The sequence below is a fragment of the Oryctolagus cuniculus genome, chromosome X (genome assembly GCF_964237555.1).
Source record: "Oryctolagus cuniculus chromosome X, mOryCun1.1, whole genome shotgun sequence".
Lineage (NCBI taxonomy): Eukaryota > Metazoa > Chordata > Mammalia > Lagomorpha > Leporidae > Oryctolagus > Oryctolagus cuniculus.
In genome coordinates this window covers 107,986,431-108,013,073 of record NC_091453.1, presented here as the reverse complement: position 1 = coordinate 108,013,073, position 26,643 = coordinate 107,986,431, and the positions used below count along the sequence as shown (strand labels likewise).

At 42.2% G+C, this 26,643-nt stretch overlaps 1 protein-coding gene across 4 annotated transcripts in view; it reads right to left on the bottom strand.

The window, feature by feature from the left end:
* SLC25A14 (solute carrier family 25 member 14) overlaps nt 1–25,334 on the bottom strand; it is a 44,741-nt gene extending 19,407 nt beyond the window's left edge. Inside the window, exons 1-6 of one of the 4 annotated variants that reach the window (XM_002720292.5) lie at nt 24,951–25,272; nt 24,586–24,832; nt 19,254–19,347; nt 17,838–17,985; nt 11,893–11,987; nt 10,534–10,619 (exon numbers count right to left, since the gene is read on the bottom strand). In XM_002720292.5, coding sequence (XP_002720338.1) covers nt 10,534–10,619; nt 11,893–11,987; nt 17,838–17,985; nt 19,254–19,347; nt 24,586–24,660 — 498 coding nt within the window. In that variant the 5' untranslated portion in view covers nt 24,661–24,832; nt 24,951–25,272. Of the gene's footprint in view, nt 1–10,533; nt 10,620–11,892; nt 11,988–12,084; nt 12,158–17,837; nt 17,986–19,253; nt 19,348–24,585; nt 24,833–24,950 lie in introns of those variants that run through there. The other 3 variants (XM_008273188.4, XM_008273187.4, XM_017349981.3) reach the window with 3 other exon arrangements.
* Between the last annotated feature and the right edge of the window lie 1,309 nt (nt 25,335–26,643).

Here is a 26,643-nt window from a genome sequence, read left to right as displayed (position 1 = left end):
AGTGAGAGAGAGACAGAGAGAAAGGTCTTCCTTTGCCGTTGGTTCACCCTCCAATGGCCGCCACGGCCGGCGCGCTGCGGCCGGCGCACTGCGCTGATCCGAAGCCAGGAGCCAGGTGCTTCTCCTGGTCTCCCATGGGGTGCAGGGACCAAGCACTTGGGCCATCCTCCACTGCACTCCCTGGCCACAGCAGAGAGCTGGCCTGGAAGAGGGGCAACCAGGACAGAATCCGGAGCCCCGACCGGGACTAGAACCCTGTGTGCTGGCGCCGCAAGGAGGAGGATTAGCCTAGTGAGCCGCAGCACCAGCCATAAATATTATTTTTATCAGCATCACATTCTCCATACTAAGTCCATTATTTCTGGTATTGGAAGAAAATGTAGGGAAAAGTAAAAACAAGTATTCAGCAGTAGAAAATAATTCACTTGGAGCTGCCATTGTAGTACAGTGGGTTAAGTTGCTGTCTGCAACGTGGGCATCCCATATGCACCAGTTTCCAGCTGATCCACTAATGCACCTGGGAAAGCAGCAGAAGATGGTTCAAGTGCTTGGGCTCCTGCCACCCACACGGGAGATCCAGATGGAGTTCCAGGCTACTGGCTTTGGCCTGGCCCAGCCCCAGATATTGTGGCCACTTGGGGAGTAAACCAGTGAGTGGAAGGTTTCTCTCTCTCTCTCTCTCTCTCTTTCTCTGTCAGTAACAGCCTTTCAAATAAATAAAATCTTTTTCAAAAAAAGAAAATAATTCACTTTTTAAAAATCTAAATGCCCCAAAACAACAATGGATTGTTTACAAATTTAAATTACGACAAATCCATTTAATGGAATACCATGGAGGCATAAAGTTTGTTGTAAAATAATACTTTAATGACTGGAAAATGTCCAAAATTGCTAAATTGCAAAGTAGTATGTACATGATTTTTATTGACAACAAGTAAATGTGGGGACAGGTATTTGGTCTAGCAACTCAGACACCTCGTGGGACACCTCCATCCCATATCAGAGTGCCTGAGTTCAGGTCTGGGCAGTTCCCGCTTTCTGTTAATGTACTTCCTGGTAGGCAGCAGTGAAGGCTCAAGTAGACGAGTCCCTGTCATACTTGTGGTAGACCTAGATTGAGATTCCAGCTCCCAGCTTTGCCTGGCCCAGCCACAGCCACGGTAGACATTTAGAGAGTAAACCACTATCTCTCTCTCATGCACTGGCTCTCTTTCTCTCTCTCTCTCAGCCTCTCAAGTAAACTTAAAAAAAAAAACATAAAAGTTAAAACCTCCATAAGCAAATCAAAGAGACTAGATGAACATACACACCCCAATATCAACAGTAGTTTATGTCTGAGTGCTGAAGCTACAAGTGAGCATTTTTCCCTCATACTTTCTCTCCCTTCTATTTTTTCTTTATATTGAACTTGCATTGCATACAAAATTTGTAAAAGCAAAAAAGGGGCTGGCACTGTGGTTCACTTGGTTAATCCTCCGCCTGTGACGTCAGCATCCCATATGGGTGCCGGGTTCTAGTCCTGGAGGCTGCTCCTCTTCCAGTCCAGCTCTATGCTGTGGCCTGGGAGGGCAATGGAGGATGGCCCAAGTGCTTGGGCCCCTACTCCCGCATGGGAGACCAAGAAGAAGCACCTGGCTCCTGGCTTTGGATTGGCGCAGCGTTGGCCATAGCGGCCATCTAGGGAGTGAACCAACGCACGGAAGACCTTTCTCTCTGTCTCTCTGTCTCTCTCACTGTCTATAAGTCTACCTGTCAAATAAATAAATAAAAAATTTTAAAAAAGAAAGCATTCCTTTTATGAGACCCATACCAAAGTATGGTGTATGAGGGGGAGTGTCAAATGACAATGACTGGGAGATGCTTTAATATAATTCAGAAAAGAAGGAATAATGAAGCAGGTATAGCAAACCTTAGCTATTGAATCTAGGATATATGTGCAAAGATATTTATCATACTATATCATTATATATTTTTGTGTTACATTTGAAGTTGCTGATCAAAAACCACTTTTGGGGACAGGCATTGTGGTAAAAGGATTATGCAGCCTCTTGGGAAGCCCACATTCTGTATCAGAGTCCCTGGGATTCAATCCCACCTCTGCATCCAATCCAGGTTCCAGCTAATGTACTCTTTGGAAATAAGGAGGTGATAGCCTTAGTACTTGGGTCTCTACCTCCAAAGTTTAAGATATGAGTTGAGTTTCTGGCTCTTGGCTTTTGCCTGGGACAATCATGGCTGTTGTGGGCATTTGGAGAGTGAACCAGTTGAAGGAAGACCAAACTCTCTTTCTCCCATTCAAATACATAAAAATGAAGAAATAAACTTTTAAAGGATTTATTTGTTGGGGCTGCTGCTGTGGTACAGTGGGTTAACGCCCTGGCCTGGAGGGCTGGCATTCCATATGGGCACAGGTTCAAGACCTGGCTGCTCCACTTCCCATCCAGCTCTCCACTGTGGCCTGGGAAGGCAGTGGAAGATGGCCCAGGTCCTTGGGCCTCTGCACCCGTGTGGGAGACCCGGAGGAGGCTCCTGGCTCCTGGCTCCTGGCTTCAGATCAGCTCAGCTCCAGGTGTTGCGGCCAACTAGGGAATGGACCATCGGATGGAAGACACCTCTCTCTCTCTCTCTCTCTCTCTGCCTCTCTTCTCTCTGTGTAACTCTAACTTTTAAATAAATAAATCTTTTAAAAAATAAAGATTTATTTATTTGAAAGGCAAAGTGAGAGAGAGAAAGATGCTTCCATCTGCTGATTCATTTTTCAAATGGCTGCAACAGCCAGGGCTGGGGCAGGCCAAAGCCAGGAGCCCAGAATTCCATCTGGTCTCCCACATGGGACATTAGCAGGTAGCTGGATTGGAAGTAGAGCAGCTGGGACTAGAACTAGTGTTCTGCTATGGAATGCCAAACGTCACAGGCATCAATTCAACTCCCTTCACCATAATACCAGCCTCATAGACTTTTTCTTTTTTAAAGAAAACTACATTTTTAGGGGCCAGTGCTGTGGCACAGCAGGTTAACGCCCTGGCCTGCAAGTTAACACCCTGGCCTGAAGCGCAGCATCCCATATGGGCACGGGTTCTAGTCCCAGCTGTTCCTCTTCCAATCCAGCTCTCTGCTATGGCCTGGGAAAGCAGCAGAAGATGGCCCAAGTGCTTGGGCCCCTGCATCCACATGGGAGACCCAGAAGAAGCTCCTGGCTCCTGGCTTCGGATCAGTGCAGCTCCAGCCATTGTGGCCATCTGTGGAGTGAACCACAGATGAAATACCTCGCTCTCTGTCTCTACCTCTCTCTGTAACTCTGTCTTTCAAATAAATAAAATAAATCTTTTTTAAAAACTACATATTTAAAGGTTGAAACTGTTAAAGATAAAAATGGAGGCTACAGTTGAGCTATACCCCAAGGCCAACTTCCCATAACCACACAACAAAAACATAAATTATCCAATGTCCCCAAAATGCTACCTGTAATCATGAACACACTATAAAAGCTTTACATCTTTGTATGATTCAGTGAAAAAAAAAACAAGAAACTATAAAAAAATCTGTTTAAAAAGGTCTGTTTGCCCTATGCAATTGATAAAGGATTAATAACCAGAATCTACAAAGAGATCAAGAAACTCCACAACAACAAAACAAACACCCAGTTAAGAGATGGGCCAAGAACTTAAACAGATATTTTTCAAAAGAGAAAATCCAAATGGCCAACAGACACATGAAAAATGCTCAGGATCACTAGCCATCAGGGAAATGCAAATCTAAACCATAATGAGGTTTCACCTCACCCTAGTTAGAATGGCTTTCATATAGAAATCAACAAACAACAAATGCTGGCAAGGATGTGGGGGAAAAGGTACCCTAATCTACTGGTAGGAATGTAAACGGGTAAAGCCACGATGGAGGACAGTATGGACATACCTCAGAATTCTGAATATAGACTTACCATATGACCCAGCCATCCCACTCCTGGGAACTTACCCAAGGGAAATGAAATCAGTAAACAAAAGAGCTATCTGTACCTCCATGTTTATTGCAGCTCAATTCACAATAGCTAAGACATGGAACTAACCTAAATGCCTGTCAACCAAAGACTGGATAAAGAAATTATGGGATGTGTACACTATGGAATACTACACAGCAGTAAAAAAATGAAATCTCATCATTTGCAACAAAATGGATGAATCTGGAAAACACCATATTTAGTAAAATAAGCCAGTCCCAAAGGGACAAATACCATATGTTCTCCCTGATCTACAAGAATGAATAGAGCACCTAAAATGAAAGCTGCAGAAGTAAAATTGACACTTTGAGAAAGGATGATTTGAGTAGCCCTTGTCTTGACTGTCAAGGAACATTTTTTTATTTTTTTATTTTTTTTTCTCTTCATACTATTTGTTGAACTCTTTATCTAACATAGAGTTGATCATATGTGTATAAAGTCAATTGAGGATGGATCTCAGTAAGAAATAAGAGTGGAATAAGAGGAAGGAGACAGTTTTTAACTGTAAAGCTGTACAGTTCTGCATACATTCCTAAGGACTAACTTCTAATGGTACAGTTTAAAAACTTGTCATGGGACCCCAAATCCCATTAAGCTGTGTGATATAAATGTCATTTTAAGTGTTAAAGTGATCATATTAAGTGTTAAAGTGAACATATAGATACGATTAAAATGACCATATAAATAGGATCAAATGTGGGGTAATTATAGCAGATAGAATTAAAAAGGAGAATGTTCCAACATGGGAAGCAGTCCACACAGCAGACTCATAGAATGACAATTGCTTTGAGTAATACTCTGACCTCAGAATCAGCCCTTAAGGCTTCCTGGTCTGGCTGAAAAGCTTGTGAGAGCATTTCAGGCATGGAAAGCCAAAACACTGTGGCAAAATAAATATTCTACATGAAGACTCTCTGTGAGTGAGATCCCAATGGAAAGAAGTGGCCATCAAAGAGAGATGTACTTTTCTCTAAAAGGAGGTGAGAACTTCCACTTTGTTTATGGCCTTGTCTAAATACTGACAGAGTTTGTGGATTCAAAAGGCTTCCATAGCCTAGGCAGCTCATGTCAAGAGCCTTGGGTGGTCACTGACATCATACATAAGAGTGTTAATTGTTAAATTAACAACAGGAGTCACTGTGCACTAACTCCCCATGCAGGACCTCTGTCCTCAATGAGTTGTATTACGAGATTTAACTATGATACTTGTTTTCAAAGAGTTTGTGTGTGTGTGTGTGTGCACATGCACACACACATATGTATGCAAATTGTTGAAATATTTACTTAGTACAGAATTGGTCTTCTGTATACAAAGTTAATTGAAAATGAATCTTAAAAGTTGTACATATGAAATTAGTATTCCTTAAAAAATAAATTAATTTAAAAAAGCTCTGTTGCTTTAAAAGAATAACATATAACAGCCCATCACCAAAAGGTCAAGACATTTTCCCTGTATACTCTATGAACTATGCTCTAACTGCTGTAAGCTGAGCTTCTTACCACTTGGTTTGAAATCTCTTGGATCATTATCTGTACTTTCTCTTACTGAATGGAACAAACTTAAATTTTGCCTGACTCTACCATTTTACTTTTAACAAAACAAAAGGAAACTGTGTTCCCTATACTCTGTCCTCATATGGACTGTAATGCAGGTGTGATGGTGGCCTGACTCCAACTATGCAGATTAAAAAAATATCACAATGGGGGACGGTGCTGTGGCACAGCAGGTAAAGCCGCTGCCTGCAGTGCCAGCATCCCATATGGGCACCAGTTAGAGTCCCGGCAGCTCTACTTCTGATCCAGCTCTCTGTTATGGCCTGGGAAAGCAGCAGAAGATGGCCCAAGTCCTTGGGCCCCTGCACGCACATGGGAGACCCAGAAGAAGTTCCTGGCTCCTGGCTTCGGATCAGCACGGCTCCAGCCATTGCAGCCAATTGGGGAGTGAGTCAGTGGATGGAAGTCCTCTCTCTGTCTCTGCTTCTCCTTCTCTCTCTGTGTAACTCTGACTTCCAAATAAATAAATAAATCTTTTAAAAAAACAATATCACAGGACAGGGTTCAGCCTTTTTTTTCTATAAAAGGCCAGATAATAAATATATTAGACTTTACGGGGCTGACGGCCTCTGTCACAACTACCCAGTTCTGCCATAGAAGCAGAACAGCAACCATAAACAATACATAAACAGTGACAGTGTCCCAATAAGCTGTATTTACAACAGGTGCTGAGCCAGATTTGGCCCACAGACAGCAGCTTGCCAACTCCTTCCCTAGGATTTCCCAATGTAACACAATTGAAGGAACCCAGGTTCTGGATGACTGCACTAGCAAAAACTGCTCTCCTCTGACTATAACCTAGGGGAGAAATAAACTTGTATCTTGTTTGAGGCTGTATATTTAAATTTCTTTGTAACACCAACTTCCGCTATACCCTTACTGAGGTGCTGAGAGCTCAAGTCAAAAGAATGAGAAAGGCCAACCAGAGAGAGATTATAGAAAAGGACTAAAGATAGAACTGTAAGTAGGAAAAGAGAAACATGTGTGGTATGTGCAAAAATAAAGGCAGCAGCCTGCAAACAAAACAAAGGAGTTTGAAAACTAGAAGAAGTTAAATATTTTGGTGTCAAAAGAAAATGAGAAAATCAAGTAAGGAGGGATTACTCAAAATAGGTTAAGTGAGATGAGAACTACAATGTCCACTGGATTGGATAAGGTGGACTATGGGGAGAGTAGTTTCAACCAAGTAGCAGCAGTGATTACAGCAAGTTATGAAAAAAAGGAAGGTGAGGGTTATTTTGTGAAATATGGATAAGAAGAAAAGACAGTGATGTTTTGAGAAAGTGAGGGTCAAGAAAAAATATTTTAAGATAGTCAAACTTGAACATATTTAGCAAAAGTGTTTTAAATAGACTTGAACATATTTATACCTTGAGGGGAGGTAACCAGTACAAAGGAAGAAGCTGAAGAGAAAAGAGAAAGGGGACAAAAGAAGCCCCAGATGAAATCAGAGTAAATAAGAGCAGATCAAAGCCATGGACTGTTGAGCCCTACCCTACCCTTTCTGGTGCAGTAGGGTAGGGCCAGGGAATTTACATTTTTAACAAGCTCCCTGGTGATGCTGATACTGCTAGCCTGGAGAATACCACTTAAAGAACCACCACAGCACAGTAAGGATGAGCATATGTGTTAAACAAGTTCATAGCTGAAGGGTAGAAAGGACAGGAAGTTGAGAGGTGGAAGGCAAGGCCACAGGAAGTAGGAGTTGTCTGTTGAGAGCAATAGAAGTAAGGAGCTAAAATGAAAGCTTGATGGTTTAAAATATCTTTGAGGATAGGAGAAAGAGCTGTTCAAGGATAAGTGAAAGGAATGAACAGTCCAATTGTGCTTATAAATCATATTGGCCTGGCCAAAGTCTAAGATCGTGGCTTTCTCCACCCCCATACCTTCAGTCTCACAGAGGTATAAGAAAGGAGAAGGTAGATTATAGCATTGTTCAAGGGTTATAATTTTGTTGGACAGGTCAGAAGGACAAGAAACGGAAGTGAATCATAAGTGATTAAGCGTAGAATCATGATGGATAAGAAAGGAAGACTCACGGAGTTAAGTATTATTAGTCTTGAAAAGCACTTTAAAAAAAAAAAAAACAACTTCTGTGGACAGGAGATAGAAGTTTTTTTTGGTTTTGTTTTTGTTTTTTTTTTTGTTTTTTTTTGTTTTTTTTGTTTTTTTTTCGACAGGCAGAGTAGACAGTGAGAGAGACAGAAAGAGAGAAAGGTCTTCCTTTTTCCATTGGTTCACCCCACAATGGCCACTGCGGCCGGTGCACTGCGCTGATCCAAAGCCGGGAGCCAGGTGCTTCTCCTGGTCTCCCATGCGGGTGCAGGGCCCAAGCACTTGGGCCATCCTCCACTGCACTCCCTGGCCACAGCAGAGAGCTGGACTGGAAGAGGAGCAACCGGGACAGAATCCGGTGCTCTGACCGGGACTAGAACCCAGGGTGCTGGCACTGCAGGCAAAGGATTAGCCTATTGAGCCGTGGTGCTGGCCGAAAAGCACTTTCTAACAAGTGTAATTATACTGCAAATATTCTATAGTCTTAATATACAGTCAATTCTTGTCATAAATACTTGTTCAGTAAATCTAAAGTGATATAAAAATTCTGTAGTAAAATTACTCTCACTGTAGTCCAGAAAGATTATTAAATATCTTTTCTCTGTCTCCATCAACCACCAGTGGTTGCCTTCATGGTCATTTTTTCAAGTCACTCAGTTCTCAAAACTCTGTGAATTATAATTGATCTCTTCTTCATTAACTTAGCCACTTGTGGTTTCACCAGTTCAAATAAAGCATGCATCCTCTTACTCTCTTTGTCATATTCACCATAAAATATTTTTTAAAAAATATTTATCTAGCCATAGACAGGAGTGTCAATTGGTAAAGCCAACAACAGGAGTCACTGTGCACTTACTCCTCATGTAGGATCTCTGTCCTTAATGTGCTGTGTATTGAGATTTAATGCTATAACGAGTACTCAAACAATATATTTCACTTTGTGTTTCTATGAGGGTGCAAACTGTTGAAATCTTTACTTAATGTATACTAAACTGATCCTCTGTAAAAAAAAAAAAAAGAAAAGAAAAAGAAATTATCAACTCTCAACTTGACTCTCACTGGGATTAAACATGACAATAGGTCTGATTGGATTTCATCATCATTTAAAAAAAAATCATCTATTATTTTTCACTTTATGTTTCTGTGTGAGAGCAAACTGTTGAAATCCTTACTTAATGTATACTAAGCTGATCTTCTGTATATTAAGATAATCGAAAATGAATCTTGATGTGAATGGAAGGGGAGAGGGAGTGGGAAAGGGGAGGGTAGTGGGTGGGAGGGACGGTATGTGGGGGAAGCCATTATAATCCATAAATCGTACTTTGGAAATGTATATTCATTAAATAAAAGTTAAAAAAAATATTTATCTATTTATTTGAAAGGCAGAGTTACAGAGGCAGAAGCAGAGAGAGAGACAGAGGTCTTCCATCCGCTGGTTCATTCCCCAGGTGGCCTCAACACAATGGCCGGAGCTGGACCTATCCAAAGCCAAGAGCCTAGAGTTTTGTCTGGGTCTCCCATGCAGGTGCAGGGGCCCACGGAGTTGGGCCATCCTCTGCTGCTTTCCCAGGCCATAGCAGGGAGCTGGATTGGAAGTGGAGCAGCTGGGACTCAAACTGGCACCCTTATGGGATTCTGGCACTGCAGACGGTGGCTTTACCTTGCTAAGCCACAGCACTGGCCCCATTAAATAATCTTTAAAAGTTTGGAATTCTCTCACAAATTTTAATCACATATTTAGTGCTTTTAATTAATCATAAAGTTAATAAATTTACCATTTTATGAAATAAAGTGAGTTGAATATTGATACTATAATAAATATTTCATTCTGTGAATTGATAAAACCTTAAAGAAATCTGAGGCCGACACTGTGGCGCAGCAGGTTAAAGGCCTGGCCTGCAGCACTGGCATCCCATATGAGCAGTGGTTCGAGTCCCAGCTGCTCCACTTCCAACCCAGCTCCCTGCTAATGTGCCTGGGAAAGCAGCAGAGGAAGTCTCAAGTCCTTGGGCCCTTGAACCTATGTAGGAAACCTGGAATAAGCACCTGGCTCCTGGCTTCGGATTAGCTCAGCTCTGGCTGCCATGGTCTCTTGGGCAGTGAACCAGTGGATGAAAGACCTCTGTCTCTGTCTCTACCACTTTCTGTGGCTCTTTCAAATAAATAAAATAAATCTTAAAAAAACTTAAATCCAATTCTATTCTTAACAAATCAGCATGACTAACCTATAATGTTCTGGTTCTGAACTCAGAATACCCAAAATACAGGTTTGTTTTTTTTTTTAAAGCTCAATCTCACCCTTAAGAGAAATTATGGCTAATACAGGGAAAGACAGAGGCTGGAGAGATTTAAGGTACTCCAACTAATTATTAAAGGAAGCTTGCCTGAAAACTGTATGGTGATTTACCTGTTTGTTTGATATGCCAGGTTATACCATAGGTCAACATACCATACCAAGATTTGGAATGGGTTGGGATATGCCTTTCTTTTGTAAAGTGGGAAAGGGATATTATAAACACATATTCATTCTCAGATTAGTTTTAGGAAAGAATACAAGTGAAAGTAAGAGATTTGGAAGTTGATTCTCTTAAAATGGCAAAGTCCTTGGAAAGATTCCATAGATGCTTACACACCCTAGTTTGAAGACCAACAAATTAAAGTCTATCATAATAAATTGACTACTATTTATTGAGCAACTACTACCAAGGACAATGCTAGGCAGTTTACACCTATTCTCTCCGACCTGTAATAACTCTATGTGATAAGCAATTTATTATCGTCATTTTATAGAAACTGAGCAACACTGAAAGCAATTCAGTGACCTTCTGAAGGTTTTACAGCTGTCAAGCAACAGACTGGAAATCTGAACCCAAATCTCACTCAAAGCTCATGCTCTCTTCAAATCACGCTGCATACACCTCTCTTACCTTTAGCACATCGGTGGGATTGGCTATTGCAGAAGATATCACTCCTGACACTACTCCACAGATCATATTAATTAGAAGAGTTTCATCTGCAAAAAGGAAAAAAAAGAAAAAGAGCCTGCTTATATTAGGCACCAGCTTATTAAAATAAAATACTGAGCTATCAGAGAAAAGGAAACTTGGTCAGAGAGGACTTTAGAAACAAACTACAAAGCTTCCAAAAATAAAAAAAATTTCTAGATCCCAAATCAGTACTGAAATATATAAAAATTATAAAATATAAATCATTATTTCTTTAAAAGTGCTTATCTCTAACGTACACTGGAACATGTTCTATTTTTCTACATAGCTATCAGTATCCCACTTGAATTCAGAATGTGGTATTTTCTCTTCAACCATTTCAAACATTTAAAGAATATGCTTTTTAAATGTTTTTCTGCATAATCTTCACCACTAAAGATTCAGGAACTGAGTGTTAAAAGATCAAATGTATGTTTAATAGAAAAATTTATCTAAATAATAATTTTGACTGGTCTTAGATCTCTTCTACCCTCTATTTATTTACAGAAGGTGTCTGTAGTCAGATGTGGAAAAGCAACCATTTAGAACTAACCCCCCCACACACATAAAAACAAAGAAACCACAGAGCATAGAGTTCTGCAGTGAAAAGTCCATCTTCATACTCCTCCCCCACCACGAAGAGCCTACAAATAAAAAGGAAGTAAACCCAAGTAAAGAATGTATGAAAGGAAGTTATTTTAGGAAGAAGTAGAAGGGAATCCTCCATGATTCCCAAAGAAGAAGCTCTAGAAAAAGCTGATTTAGGATAATAATATAGTGATTCAAAGGACATTACTAACCGAAAGGCTCTTCAGCTGTCCCCAAACATCCAATAGCCCCAGGCCTGTGGTAAAATAACCATTAAGTACAGTATCAGGCTGGAAATGTTGCAGCAGCAAATAAAGAGACATGCGATAATGCTGACTGTGGGTAAGGTGGCCATAGGTACATCATAATATAGACTCTAACAGCCTAAAATTATCCTATGTAATAAAAGCTTATCAAAATTGGCAGCTAGAAAATGACTTGTAGGTTGAAGTCCTCTTGTTGATGAGAATAGCATTTATTTTCCGAACAATACCATTCCATGTTTCCTCTATGATGGCCAGAAGCCTTTATTATTATTCGATAGGGACAAATTTAAAAACAGGTCCCTCTAATCCATATATCACGTCTACAAGGATTTATCCCAAATCAGTTCAAGCTCACTTTGTCCTTGCAGGCATCTCATGATGTACACTTCTCACTAAGCATTATTTCAATAATACCTTTGAGTAGCACCTCAAAAGAAAGCACACTGACCTTCTAAACGTTCTACAAATAATCTCTTCAAGCTTTGGTAAATCCCAATTTTAATGGTGCCATATGATGCCTGTCTTAGTAAAGCAGGAGCGATTCTTTCAAAAAGAAGAGAAAAGAAAGTTAATTATACTCAACATGTATTTGAGGGTTATACATAACTAGACAGCCCACTTACTCATTTCTATTACTCACCTCATTCCACTCAATAACACAGAAGATCTTTTTTTCAAGCACCCAGGAAACACTCACCAAGACAGCACACTTTGTAAAACCAACCTCAACAAATCTAAAAGAATTGAAATCACATAGAGCATGTTCTCTGATCACAATGGAATCAAACTAGAAATCAATAAGGAAACTGCTGGGGCTTGCATTGTGGTGCAGTGGTTAAGCCATGGCTTGCAGAGCCATCATCCCATATCAGAGTGCCAGTTCAAGTCCTGGCTATGCCTCTTCCAATCCAACTTACTGCTGATGTGTTCAGGAAGACAGTGGAGGATGGCTCAAGTATCAGGGCCCCTGCCACCCATGTGGGAGACCAGGATAGAGTTCCAGGCACTTGGTTTTGTCCTGGCACAGACCTAGCTGTTGAGGCCATTTGGGGGAGTGAAGCAGTGGATGGAAGACTGATTCATTCTCTCTTCCTCCCCCTCAGTTCCTGTTGCTCTGCCGCTCAAATAAATACACAAATAAATAAATCTTATTTGCAAGGCAGAGTTACAGAGAGAGAGAGAGGGAGAGACAGATAGATCTTCCATCCACTGGTTCACTCCCCAAATGTCTGCAATAGCTGGAGCTAGGCTGATCCAAAGCCAGGAGCCAGGAGCTTCCTCTGGGTCTTCCACGTGGGTGCAGGGGCCCACGTACTTGGGTCATCCTCTGCTACTTCCCAGGATGCTCTTAGCAGGGAGCTGGATCAAAAGTAGAGCAGGATAGGAACTGGCGTCCATATGGGATGCCAGCACTGCAGGTGGTAGTTTTACCTGTTATGCACGGTGCCGCTCAAATAAATACACAAATAAATAAATCTTATTTGCAAGGCAGAGTTACAGAGAGAGAGAGAGGGAGAGACAGATAGATCTTCCATCCACTGGTTCACTCCCCAAATGTCTGCAATAGCTGGAGCTAGGCTGATCCGAAGCCAGGAGCCAGGAGCTTCCTCTGGGTCTTCCACGTGGGTGCAGGGGCCCACGTACTTGGGTCATCCTCTGCTACTTCCCAGGATGCTCTTAGCAGGGAGCTGGATCAAAAGTAGAGCAGGACAGGAACTGGCGTCCATATGGGATGCCAGCACTGCAGGTGGTAGTTTTACCTGTTATGCACGGTGCCAGTACTAAATAAATAAATATTTTAGAAATTGAAGAAAGTCCCTTAAACAATTGGAAATTAACACACTTTTGCGGCTGGCACTGTGGCACAGTGGGCTAACCTCTGCCTGCGGCACTGACATCCTATATGGGCTCCGGTTCAAGTCCTGGCTGCTCCTCTTCCAATCCAGCTCTCTCCATGGCCTGGGAAAGCAGCAGAAGATAGCCCATGAGCTTGGGCCCCTACACCCGTGTGGGAGACCCGGAATAAGCTCCTGGCTCCTGGCTTCAGATCAGCTCAGCTCTGGCCATTGCAACCGTTTAGGGAGTGAACCAGTGGATGGAAGACCTCTCTGTCAGTCTATCCCTCTGTCTGTAACTCTCTCTTTGAAACAAATAAATAAAAAATATTTAAAAACAAATAAATAAACAACATAATTCTCCACAATCCCATTGGTCAGAAGTCTCAAAGGAAAGTTTTTCAACACATGGACCTAGATAAAAATGGAAATCCAACCTACTAAATTATATAGGATATAGCTAAAGCAGATCTGAAGGAAATTTACAGCACAAAATGCTTACATTAGAAAACAGTGGGGATCTGTGTTTGGCAGAGTAATTAGGATACTGTTGCTATGCTGGCAATTCACATTAGAGTGCCTGGCTTTGACTCCCAGTTCTATTCCCAACTCCAGCTCCGTGATAATGTGCATGCTGAGGGGCAGCAGGTGACAGCTCAAGTATTTGGATCCCTGTCACCTACATGAGAGAGCTAGACTGAATGCCTGGTTCCCAGCTTCAGCCTGGCCCATCCCTGGCTGATGTAGGTATTTAGGGAGGCAATCAACAGATGGGAGATTCCTCACTCTGTCTCTCAAATAAACAAAATAAAAATTTTAAAAAGAAAATGAGAAAGTCTCAAAGCAATGGTCTAAGTGTCTACCTCAAGACACTAAAGAAGAGCAAAACAAACAAACAAGCAAACAAAAAATCCAAAGAAAGCAGAGGGAAGACAAAGATCATAAATCAATGAAATTAAAAATGGGAAAATAAAGAAAAATCAATGAAACAAAAAGTTGGCCCTTTGAAAAAAATGAGTAAAACTGATAAACCCCCTAGTAAGACTCACAAAAATAAAAAGATATAAGTCACCAACATCAGAAAGGTAACAGGGAATAGCACAATAAATTCTGCATCCATTAAAAGGATAATAAAGGGAATACCATAAACAACTTTACGATCTTAAATTCAACAAGTTAGAAAAAATGGACTAATCCCTTGAAAACCACAAACTACCAAAACTCAACCAAGATAAAAAACAATCTGCTTAAGTCTCATAATCATTGCACCGGACTGTTTGTATCCTCCCCAAAAGTCATACACGCAGTGACATCCTAGCCTCCAATGTGATGGCCTTAGGAAGCAGGGCATTTGGAAGGTAATTAGGTCAGAAGGCTGAGGCAACGGAATTAGTACTCTTGTACAAGGGATCCCAGAGAGCCCTCTCATTCTTTCTGCCTTGTGAGAATACAAGGAGTGGGCATTCTGCAACCCAGCAGAGGGCCTTCATCAGAACTCAGCCTCCAGAAAAAAAAAAATTCTGTCCTTTATAAGCCACCTAGTGCATGGTACTTTGCTGTAGCAGCCCAAACTAAGACAATCATTAAAGAATTTGAATTCATAACTAGAAACTTCCAAATAAGGGGAAGGGCATGTGGTGCAGTGGGTTAAGCTGCCACCTACAATGCCCACAACCCTCATCACAGTGCCAAGTTGAGTCCCAGTTCCTCTGCTTCTTTTTTTTTTCAGATTTATTTGAAAGAGTTACAGTGAGAGGTAGAGACAGAGAGAGAGGTTCTCCATCCACCAGCTCAATCCCCAGATGGTCACAACGGCTGGAGCCGCACCATGCCAATCCGAAGCCAGAAGCCAGGAGCCTCTTCCAGGTCTCCCACGCAGGTGCAGGGGCCCAAGGACTTGGGCCATCCTCTACTGCTATCTCAGGCCATAGCAGAGAGCTGGATTGGAAGTGGAGTAGCCAGGACTAGAACTGACACCCATATGGGATGCCAACACTTCAAGCCAGGGCTTTAACCCGCTGCACTACAGTGCTGGCCTCTCCTCTGCTTCTGATCCAGCTTCCTGCTAGTGTGACCGGGAAGGCAGCTGATGATGACCCAAGTATTTGGGTCTCTGTCACTCATGTGGGAGACCCAGATAGAGTTCCAGGTTCCTGGCTTCAGCCTGGCTCTTGAAGGCATTCAGGTAGTGAACCAGCAGATGGAAGATGCATTCCCTCTCTCTCTCTCTCTCTCTCTGGCTCTGCCATTCAAATAAATAAAATAAAATATAAAAAATTTCCCAAATAAGAAATCTCAGGGACCAGCATTGTGGCACAGCAGGTAAAGCCATCACCTGCAATACGGATATCCTGTGTGGGCACCTGTTAGTGTCCTGGCTGCTCCAATTCTAATCCAGCTCCCTGCTAATGCACTTCAGAAAGCAGCAGAAGATGGCTCAAGTGTTTAGGGCCCTGCCACCCCCATGGCAGACCCAGATGAAGCTACTGCTCCTGATCTCAGCCTGGTGCATCCCTACTCACTGTAGCCACTTGGGGAGTGAACCAGTGGATGGAAGATTCATTCATTCTCTCTCTCTCTCTCTCTCTCTCTCTCCCCCCCCCCCACCCTGTGCCCTGTCTCTGTAACTCTGACTTTCAAATAAATAAATCAATCTTTAAAAAAAAGAGAAAAATCTCCAAGCCTATATAACTTTGCTTAGGAATTCTTCCTAATTTTTAAATTACTAACACTAATCTTACACAATCTCTTCCAGAAAATAGAATCCATTTTTGCTGGTATTACACTGACACAAAAAACAGACAAAACAGTACAAAAAATGAAAATTAAAGGCCAATACATATGCAAAAATCATTAGGAAAATATTAGCAACTTGAACCCTGTAATGTATAAAAAGAACTATATGCCATTATATACCTCAGAGATTGTTTTTAAAAAAAAACGACCCCTGGGGCTGGCGCTGTGGCAAAGTGGGTAAAGCTGCAGTGCCGGCATCCCATATGGGCGATGGTTCGAGTCCCGGCTGCTCCTCTTCCAATCCAGCTCTCTGCTATGGCCTGGAAAAGCAGTAGAATATGGCCCAAGTGCTTGGACCCCTGCACCTGTGTGGGAGACCCAGGGGAGGCTCCTGGCTCCTGGCTTTGTATCAGTGCAGCTCCAGTCATTGCAGCCAATTGGGGAGTAAATCAGTGAATGGAAGACCTCTCTCTTTGCCTCTCCTTCTCTCTCTGTGTAACTCTGACTTTCAAATAAATGAATAGATCTTTAAAAAAAATCAACCCTTACTTCTAAACAGTTGCAGATACATCTTGAATCCTATCAACAAGGAGGTACTAGAGCCAAGATTCTGCCCTATTTATGTTCTGCTTATAAACTGGGGACATTCTCACTCATACCTCCTTTGAGATTCTTCCAAATTGCAGAACTATATTTTAGGAGATATAAATAGAAAGACAGTAGCAGCTCAAGTGGTTAGGACTGAAAATGAAGACAAAATATGCATATTACTGATTTTATTTCTTGCTATCAGAAAAAGAGTATCTTGTGATTATCTGTGATGATGAAAGAACAGGGTAAAAAGGTGATCCACGAAATCACTTGCTTCAACATATACTACTTGATTTTCTCCCACAAAAATTAATTATCTTTTAAATTAAGCCTAATATAAGTTAGTGATAATATTGATGTCCATTCTCTGTGCAATCAACTGGTAACCCAGTTGACCTAGCAAATTAATAGCAGATAAACTATAAATTGGAAAATAAACCACAAATGGTTAATCAAAAGTTGGTCCCCCTAAAATGGGTTTCCCTCTCTCTCATTTCATATTTTCTATTTAAGCTGCCAGAATAATATGTATCTAAAGAAAAAATTTTTAAAGAAGTCAATATTTGCCAATTTAGGAAGAAGTTCACAAAAATATATAGTTAATTGGTGCTGCTATTAACAACGGCTATCTGATTCAGAAACCAGGAGAAAACCTATGCTACAATGATAAAACATTTTAAAATGTATCATTTACAGGCAGACGAACACAAAAAATCAAAAGCTCAAGACCTGCAACCAGATGAAATATAAACTGGCACTTCAATATATAATTACAAGTTGAAAGGGTGATTATGAAGGGCACAAACTATCAGACAGCTGAACTGCCTGGCTTCTGTTTTCTGGTTTTTTTTTTTTTTTTCCCTTCTTGAAAGGCAGATCAACAGAGAAAGAGGAAAGGATAGAGAGAGATCTTCTATCTGCTGGTTCACCCCCAAAATGCCTGCAATAGTAAAGACTGGGCCAGGCCAAAGCCATGAGCCCAGAATTCCATCAAGGTCTCCCACATGGGTGTCAGGGGCCCAAGCACTTTCAGCCATTGTCAGCTGCTTCCTGGGATGCATTAGCAAGAAGCTGGATTGGAAGCAGAGCAGCTAGGACTTGAACTGGCACTTTCACATGGGATGCAGGTGTCCCAAGCAGCGGCTTAACTTACTGCACCACAATGCCTGTCCCTACATGGCTTCTTTAAAAAGTATTTCTATTCATGATGTAAGGAAAGAATCCATCTTACCCTGAATACAGAGCCAATATACCTTCTTCTTTATAGATTCGAAACAAGGCATGAAACATCCCTCTATACTTTATCTCTTTGAAACGAACATCAATGCTTTGGCCTTGGACTTGAAGTCGTGTTTTGGTAAGGTCCACAGGAAAAGTTCCTACAAAGGAACACACTCATTTGTGAGTATTTCCAAATAGTCACAGTTAAATGTTACCTATCTGTAAGCCAATGACAATATTCAAAATATAAGACAGTCCTTTTTATAACATACAGAAGATCTCTACTAGAACACCTCTTGTAGAACAGAGTTGTATATGCTAAAGTGAAATGTACCATACTATATCTAGTCAGCATGATTTGACCCAGGGTACACTTGAAGCAGTGGTGGAATAAAGCGATTTTAGATGGTCCTAATATGTGTATACTATAAATGCAATATTGTGCATCTATAACATAAAATCTGGCATTTATCAGTGTCTTCTTCTTGCTGCTCCCTCCTACTTCGAGTCTTTCCACCTCTCCACTGTAATATATCCCCAATTTTCACAAAGAAAGCATGAGCTTGCTGCTCCAGATGTTCTTAAGTACTTTTACAGTTTTGTGAGTCTTTTTAATTTTATCTGTTTATAAGAAATAAAGTTTCCTAAAATTATGATAGATAATGGCAAAGTTCTATTTGGTCCTACTCATCCTGGTTCCTTAGGTAATTCAAGACTAACAAGGACAGAGTGCTTGAGGGGAAAATTTCTTTAACCAAATGTCTTTCTCTTATGTCAACCTAGAGAAGTAGTCATTATTTTAACAAAACACATTTCAAGGAATATTCAAAGGTCTAAAACTAACAAGGTCATTATGTAGATCTAGTCACTGATGACCTGGATATCACAACACCATAGCATATACCAAGAAAGTCAATGAAGGATGGTGGATTGTAGTCACTTACATAGAGTTCAAGGAAGAGAAAAATCTGGAAGATGAAAAATTACAATCTCGAAATATCTCAAAACTCAAACAGAGGAGAGCTTTGTTTAATATTGGTAGGCTTGGGGAAAAAATGTGGATACTTACTAAGAAAATCATAAACAGCTTAACATAAAAGAAAGATCATTAGTATAGAAATACAGCAGAAACCCCCATCATATCCAACTTCTTCTACATTATTATGTATATTGCTTAAGTCCAGCAATTTAACTATTATTCAACTATTTTAAAAGCTTCCTAAGTTGGTTTTTCATAACTTCATCAGCCATACCATTAGGAGTACTTTCTCAGAAATATTTGCTGATGTCTTTGAGAGCATCATTTTTTAAAACCAATAAGGTGAACTTCGTTTTATTTTTCCCTCTAGTTTTCACAAATGACAATCACCAAACACTATCATCTATACCATAAAATACAGACTTGATTTTTTTTTCACATTCTTACCAAACTCGGCAACAATAGAGGCAAGGCCGCCATACACAAAGGGTTTCCAATTCAGACCAGACATCTCATGGCTTACAGTGGCACTTTTCTGGTGCTAAAAATAAACACAAATCAGAACAAGGTACAAGAGGGAGGAGCATTTGTTAGCATCTGATCATATAATGTAGATCGACACAATCGGCAAGTAAAACAAACGTGAAGGAAAAACCCCACCAAGTGCAAGGACACAAAATGGGGGTTCCTGTTTTATGTGCTGGATGATCATGAATGTGTTCTTTACTGCCATTCTGTAAGGGTAGGCATGCTACTCACTCAGTGATCAACCTGTGCCCTTCACTCTCCCTAGTTTCTTTAATATTCTACTCATCCCCACCCAAAGAAGGGGCTTTAGTCCATCCAGCACACTTAGACATTCAACTAATCAAGTGAAGGAACCTGGAATTCCAAGTATATAGGCTGAGGCATCTCATAAAAGCAGTTCATGGTATTCAGTTAGCTTGATTCAGGTGCAAAGCGAAGGTCTACACCACCACCTTCTCTCATATTTTTGCTCTTTTATTTCTCCACAGTTTTGTTCCTCTAGCTAATTCTTGCTATACATAACTCCTCCCCTCCACTGGGCCCAGGCTGAGTTGAGTACCTTTTCACCTCCTTTTTGGGCTCCCCCCCAAGGAAATGACAGCAATATGAATGATGTTTCTCTTTTCTCTGATATTTGACATTCATCCAATCCAATGGATCTCCTTTTTCTTCCCCCGGACTTTATACACACACACACACACATATGCATACACACACACATAGAGAACCTCTTATTTTATGTCCTGGTTCTTTAACAATGTATTTCTTCCAGTACTCCTTACCCCTTTTCCCATGCCGCCTTCATTAGGCCTGTCACGTTCAATCTTTCCAGCTTTCCCTGCCTTTTTTGCCACTCTCAGCTCCTTCTCTCCTGGATTTTATTCTTTCCACAGCTCTGGGCTCTTTTCAAATTTCAGCATGTACCAGAATCATCTAGAAGGCACACTGTACCACAGATTGCTGGGCCTCTCCACCAGTTTCTGATTGGTAGTGTGGGTCCGGCCCTGAGTGCTGATGCTTCCATGCTTAAGAACTAATGTACCAGGCATCACCTATTAAATACTGGTCCAGAAGAAAGTAACCATTTTGGCTTAGCATGGACTCTCAGATTACCATAAATATTCTTTTTTCCCATAAATATTCTTTCTGTAGAGCTTTGTGGTATGCATACTTTCAAGGTTCAAAAGCACCTTTAAATGGTTTATGGTCAGGAATGAAGACTCTGATGTCAGACTGCCTAAATTCCAACCCTGACTCCAACACTGACTAGTTCTTTGACCTTGGGCAAGTTATTTAAACTCCCTATGACCGTTTTCTGAACTGTAAAATGGGAACAATAAAAACTGTATTATGGGTTGCTGCGAAAATTAACCACTATATTTAAACATCTAGAAAAGTACCTGCTAGCTCAATAACTCTTAGCTAATTATCATTATTACCTTTGTAAAAATTTAAGTACCCAAACTTGCATTTTCATAGATATGACTTGTTGCCCGCCTCCCCTACCAGGGATGAGTGCCTTAGAGCCACAGTCTGTTTTTAGAGGAGACAAGGTTTTGTTTTGTTTCCACATAAGGAATTCTCTGTAACTAAGCAAAGAACAATTTTCTAAGAACCAAATTTTCTAAGAGAGGACAGCAAACATGCAACCGAATGTTTTCATTACAGGCCACAAAAATAATTATGGAAGCTTCCTTTCAGGCATAGTAATACCGAATGTGGAATCAATAGCCCTTTTCTAGGGAAGTTATTGAAAGGAATTCTAAGAAGTAATGGAGGAACAGGCCCTTGAAATATCAGCTGCATCTTGAACTAAGGGTCTTGAATACTAAACACTACCTTGTTAACATTTGCAGTGAGGCCACAGTTTTAAGATTAGGATTAATAGTTAAACATGACCTTCATGGTGAGAGAGGAGGGCTGGAAAAGCAGGACCAAGGGCATATTCTCTGAGTTTGCAGGGAAACAAATCCACTTTCTATTCACAGATTCAAAGATTACCCCAAATCGTCTTCAGTGTCTCAGACACTCCTGTGCTTCTCTCTAAAACTTTCTCTGTACAACTTCTTTCAATTCTTCTCATTGTCCAGAAAGCCTCTATCAGAACTTAACTAGTTTCTGCCCAGCATTTTAACAAGGAAGATGCATGCGGGATTCAGGGAGCAATAAATGAATCAGTGGAAGGCCAGGGGCAGAGTCACAGCAGAGAGCAGATCAGTCACTGACTCTTCAGTCAGTTGGCCCAGCGGTTTCACAATGAAAGTTTTGCAATTCTGAGGTGAACTAAAAAAAAAGAGCATATAGTGCCTTTCCTCAGCTAATCACACTTACGTTTAAGGACTGTTACTAGGCAGACTTTAAAAACCACATTTCTTGTATGAAATTATATCAGTAGTTGGTAGTTGATTTTATTTCATTTCTTTACTTGACAAAGTAACACTGACTACCCTATATTTGGTTCCCTCCCCACACTTTGATTTAAATTTTAGTGACCCTTGAAATACAAGTCTGGGGACTCCTGAGCAAATCCAACACTGCTACTACAGCCACCTCCTCCCCTCCATCTGAAAGTAAAATCTTTTAATCCAATATTTAGAAATAATTTTATGAAGAAATCCTATATCATCTTGGATTAGGCCTCATTTCAGACAATCCTTCCTCATGCTGAGCCAAAAGTCAGTTCTCTATTTTTTCACCCAGGCTTCAGAGGCAATGTTCAATAAATCTACTCTTTTTCCCTAAACGAGAACTTCAAATACAGACAGCTATCATGTTTTCTTAACTCACATTCTCTGACTAAATATCTGTGACTATTTCTTACTGCTATACTTTAGTTACTACAGCTGAAAACTGTAGACACTTTTTTTGAGGGACCAAAACACTATTGTCAGCTGAAATCTCAATCTTTTACATAAGGCTATATATATGCATGCATGCTAGGTTACCTACATTCTAAAGCTGTGCAATATTTTTGAATCTTCTGTATCTTTTCTTAAAAATGTATTTTATTTCTTTGAAAGGCAGAGTGACAGAGAGAGAGAAAGAGAAAGAGATCTTCTATCTACTGGTTCACTGCCCCAAATGGCTGCAATAGCTGAGACTGGGCCACTGAAGCCAAGAGTGTGGAACTCCATCTAGGTCTCCTATGTGGGTGGCAGGGGCCTAGGAACTTGAATCATTATCTGCTGCTTTCCCAGGTGCATTAGCAGGGAGCTGGATCAGAAGCAGAGCAGCCAGGTCTCAAGCCAGCGCTCCAATATGGGATGTCAGCATCATGAGCAGTGGCCAAACCTGCTGCACCCAATGCCAGCACCTTCCCTTCTATATCTTAATATTAAGCATACAAATAATGACAAAGAGGAGGCTTTTCTTCTAGTTGTCCTATGTTATTTCCTCACTTAACTACAAAGATCGCTGAAAGTATACATCATCTCACAATACTTTTTAGAATCACTTGAATAGTTTGCATAGAATTGTGTACACAACCATTAAACATTGAGTTGGTATTCCGGTGTGATGTCTTTTACCTACATACACAGCCTGTATGGAAAAGATTATAGGGTAACCAGAATGGTAACTTGCTGGACCTGGTCAGTGCTATACACCTTGTTCACACACACTCTCCTGATCCTCAGAAATTCTCTGCCTGCAGATCCTCTTCCCTTGCTTTTGTTGTAGAAAATCACTTGTGCAACAACCCTATTCACCCCTGTAAAAATTATTCTGACTTTTGCGGGCTAACCCCAGTTATGGGTAAAAGGAGAGAAGTCCTATCTAAGTTAAAACAAAAATACAATATCCTAAATATTTTTATTATATAAAGAAATCAATGAAAAATGTCTTCAAAATTCAGACATGTATTCTGCAGGTCTAAGGAAAAGCTGAGAGCCTAACAAATGACAAGGGTGTCATAGACTATGAGTGTACTTCATAAAGCTCATGGAAAATATATATTATGGAAAAAAAACTACATGGATTTCAAAAAAATTTGTACCAAAATAAATATCTTGGAAATTCCACTTTTCCATGAACTTTTTAAAGTACTGTCTTACAAGTCGCATAGCCCTACACTATTACAAAGATCTGGTCAGGAAACTTGGAGGCCTTTCTTACTTTCTCCTTTAAGAAAGATTGGGCATTAGCAATTCTCAGATTCAGAAGGTAGCAGTGGAGAACAGAACAAATATTTACGAAAGGAATATGAAATGTCCAATTCTGTAATGCATGATGGGTATAATTTCCCTGTTAAAAATAACCACAGAAATATGTTCTAACACCAAGACAATATTCACCATTCAATCTATCTTTCCTAGAAAATCAAGGAGATGGGACAGGGATAAAAGTGATACGAAATATAGCATCTGCCTCTTAAGAGCTTATAATCTGGTAGAAGAAATCAAAGTCATTCATTAGAGAAAAACTAAGTGGTAACTGTGGCACAAACTGTAAGAGCTAAGAAGCAAAGAAAAGGAGATAAGCAACACAGGCTTGAAGAATTTGAAAAGGCTCGTGGAGGTGAGAGACCGGGGTAAGGGCTGAGGGTGCAGGATGAACACAGACACAAATGTGGGAACAACCATAGCACGTGGAGGAGGCAGGCAGCAGTGTGGTTTGCGCCGAGAGGGAAGACAGGGACCTAACTGGAACAGAGAATTCCCTCGTTGACTGAAACAACATCAGAAAATAAGTCTGACAAGGAGCAAGTTATATTGAAAGGCTGGGGCGGGGGCGGGGGAGGGGGAGGGGGGAATTTCGTTTATTTTTAACCGGGAAGTGACTTGTGGAAATCCATGACATTCTAGCCAGCCTAGCAGGGCCGCAGCAAGCACGGTGGACAACAAATAGTTTGCAGAAGCAGAGAGGGTAGCTTAGCATGGCGTGGAGTAGGCAGACAAGGACGCCTGTCGGTGGTGAGGTTAGAGATAAACCTCTGAAATGGAGACAAAGGTACTGAACGATGGACGGGATGAAGACGAGGGGACTTCGCGACGACTCTAAGCATCTCTAGTCTGGAGAACAAAACAGCAATCGCTGACAGCAAACAAAACATGTCCCTGCTGTTACCATGCCTACGAAACTAATTCACGTTGACAATGGCTGTCATCCCAATCAAGTAACTGAACTGCATTTTAACAGATGCCTCCAATGCCTTGCCCTCAGCAGCGGGGGGGGAGGGGGGCGCAAGGAAACTGAAGGGGAGCATCTTTCATATAGCATCCCTCACACCAGTACAATGGAGGTGTTTGCTTACTCCGCTTACAATCACGGCCGCCGTTGCAAACTTCACCCTTAGAAAAATTAGGATTATTCCGGGAAAGATACCCATTCACCCTCTGGGTAGCAGGATCTTGCCAGTTCCTCAGCTGTCAGAGCGAGTTCGTGGAGAGAAGGGAGGCGCCTGAAGGAGGCGGCCTCCCAGGGGGGTCGAGGAAGCAGGGCTCAATCGAAGAAGTAAAACCACCGGTGCCAGAAGAGTGAAAGACAGGGAAGGGACTCGGCTGAGGGGAGAGAGAGACCAAAGGACCGTTAAGCCCCTCCCAGGCCAGCACGGCCCCGCGCGGCCTGGCGCGGCCCAGCCCCGCTCCCCAGCCTGGAAGTCAAGGAGTTCCCCCTCACCTGCTCGGGCTCATCGGACGACTGGGAAGCCGAGGCTCCCACAGTCGGAAACGCCACCGCAAAGCCAACCCGGAAGTATTGAAACCAACGGAAGTAACTAAGGCGTCGTCTCGGCAACGGTGGCGCAGTCGATGCAACTCCACCCCCTCCGAGCCTAAAAAAATGGCGCGAAATAAGAGACAGAAGGGGCAGGGGTCTAAGGACCGGCGAAGGGCAAGCTTCGGACTCGAAGGCCTGGGAGGGGTCAACCTGACTTTCGGGATTGTGTAAGGAGAAGGAGCCAGAGGTAGTTAACGTATTCGCCATTAGGGACCGACGTGTCGTCGTGATTGGCACTTGGACAGACTAGGAAAGGTGGAGCAGAGCAAGAAGGGCAAAGCCCAAAGGGCGTGAGGGGTGGGGCGAGAGAAGTGAGGGGCAGAGCGTTAAAGGCGGGGCTCGCGGGGCGCGAGGGGCGGGGCTGGCAGAGCAACCGGGGCGGGGCGCGAGGGGCGGGGCGCGAGGGGAGGGGCGCGAGGGGCGGGGCGCGAGGGGCGGGGCTGGCAGAGCAACTGGGCAGGAGGGGCGCGCAGAGTACAGAGTAAAAGAGGGAAGGTGAAACGATTTAAAACAAAAAGGGGGGTCGGTGCCGTGCCTCACTTGGCTAATCCTCCGCCTGCGGCGCCGGCATCCCATACGGGCACCGAGTTCTAGTCCCGGCTGTTCCTCTTCCAGTCCAGCTCTCTGTGGTGGCCCGGAGGATGGCCCAGGTGGTTGAGCCCCTGCACCTGGGTCCTGGCTTCGGATTGGCGCAGAGCGCCGCCGTAGGGGCCATTTGGGGGGTGAACCAAAGGAAGGAAGACCTTTCTCTCTGTCTCTCTCACTATCTAACTCTGTCAAAAAAAAAAAAAAGGAGGAAAATGAAGGATAGGGGGGTGCTGGAATATAGTGAAGTGCCTGAGCTCAGAAAGAAAATAAAAATCATAGCCGGCGCCGCGGTGCGCTGGCCGCAGCGCGCCAGCCATGGCGGCCATTGGAGGGTGAACCAACGGCAAAGGAAGACCTTTCTCTCTGTCTCTCTCTCTCACTGTCCACTCTGCCTGTCAAAAAAAAAAAAAATTCTCCTAAGAATTCCTTTCATTCTTAAAAAAAAAAAAAAAAAAAAGAAAGAAAGAAAAATCAAAGAAAGCCCAGAGCCTGTATTGGATAGCAGACATTAGTAACTGAAAAATTGCAGGCCCAAGATCAAAGTTCCCAGTTTAGTCAGCAACTGAATTTGGATAAGAGCTAGGTGGAAACAAACAAGGGAATCATAAGAAGTTAAAAAGACAGACTACAAAGAGGAGAAATGCTAACAGGGGAGTCCCCTTTAACCGGCCCCTCACAACTTGCCAGCAAATGAAGAAAGCCAGACAACTGGCTTTTTTTTTTTTTTTTTTGACAGGCAGATTGGACAGTGAGAGAGAGAGAGAGAGAAACGTCTTCCTTTTCCATTGGTTCACCCCCCACGCACCGGGTGCGGACCGAAGCCAGGAGCCAGGTACTTATCCTGGTCTCCCATGGGGTGCAGGGACCAAGCACTTGGGCCATCCTCCACTGCCTTCCCGGGCCACAGCAGAGAGCTGGCCTGGAAGAGGAGCAACCAGGACAGAATCCGGCGCCCCGACCAGGACTAGAACCCAGGGTGCCGGTGCCGCAGGTGGAGGATTAGCCT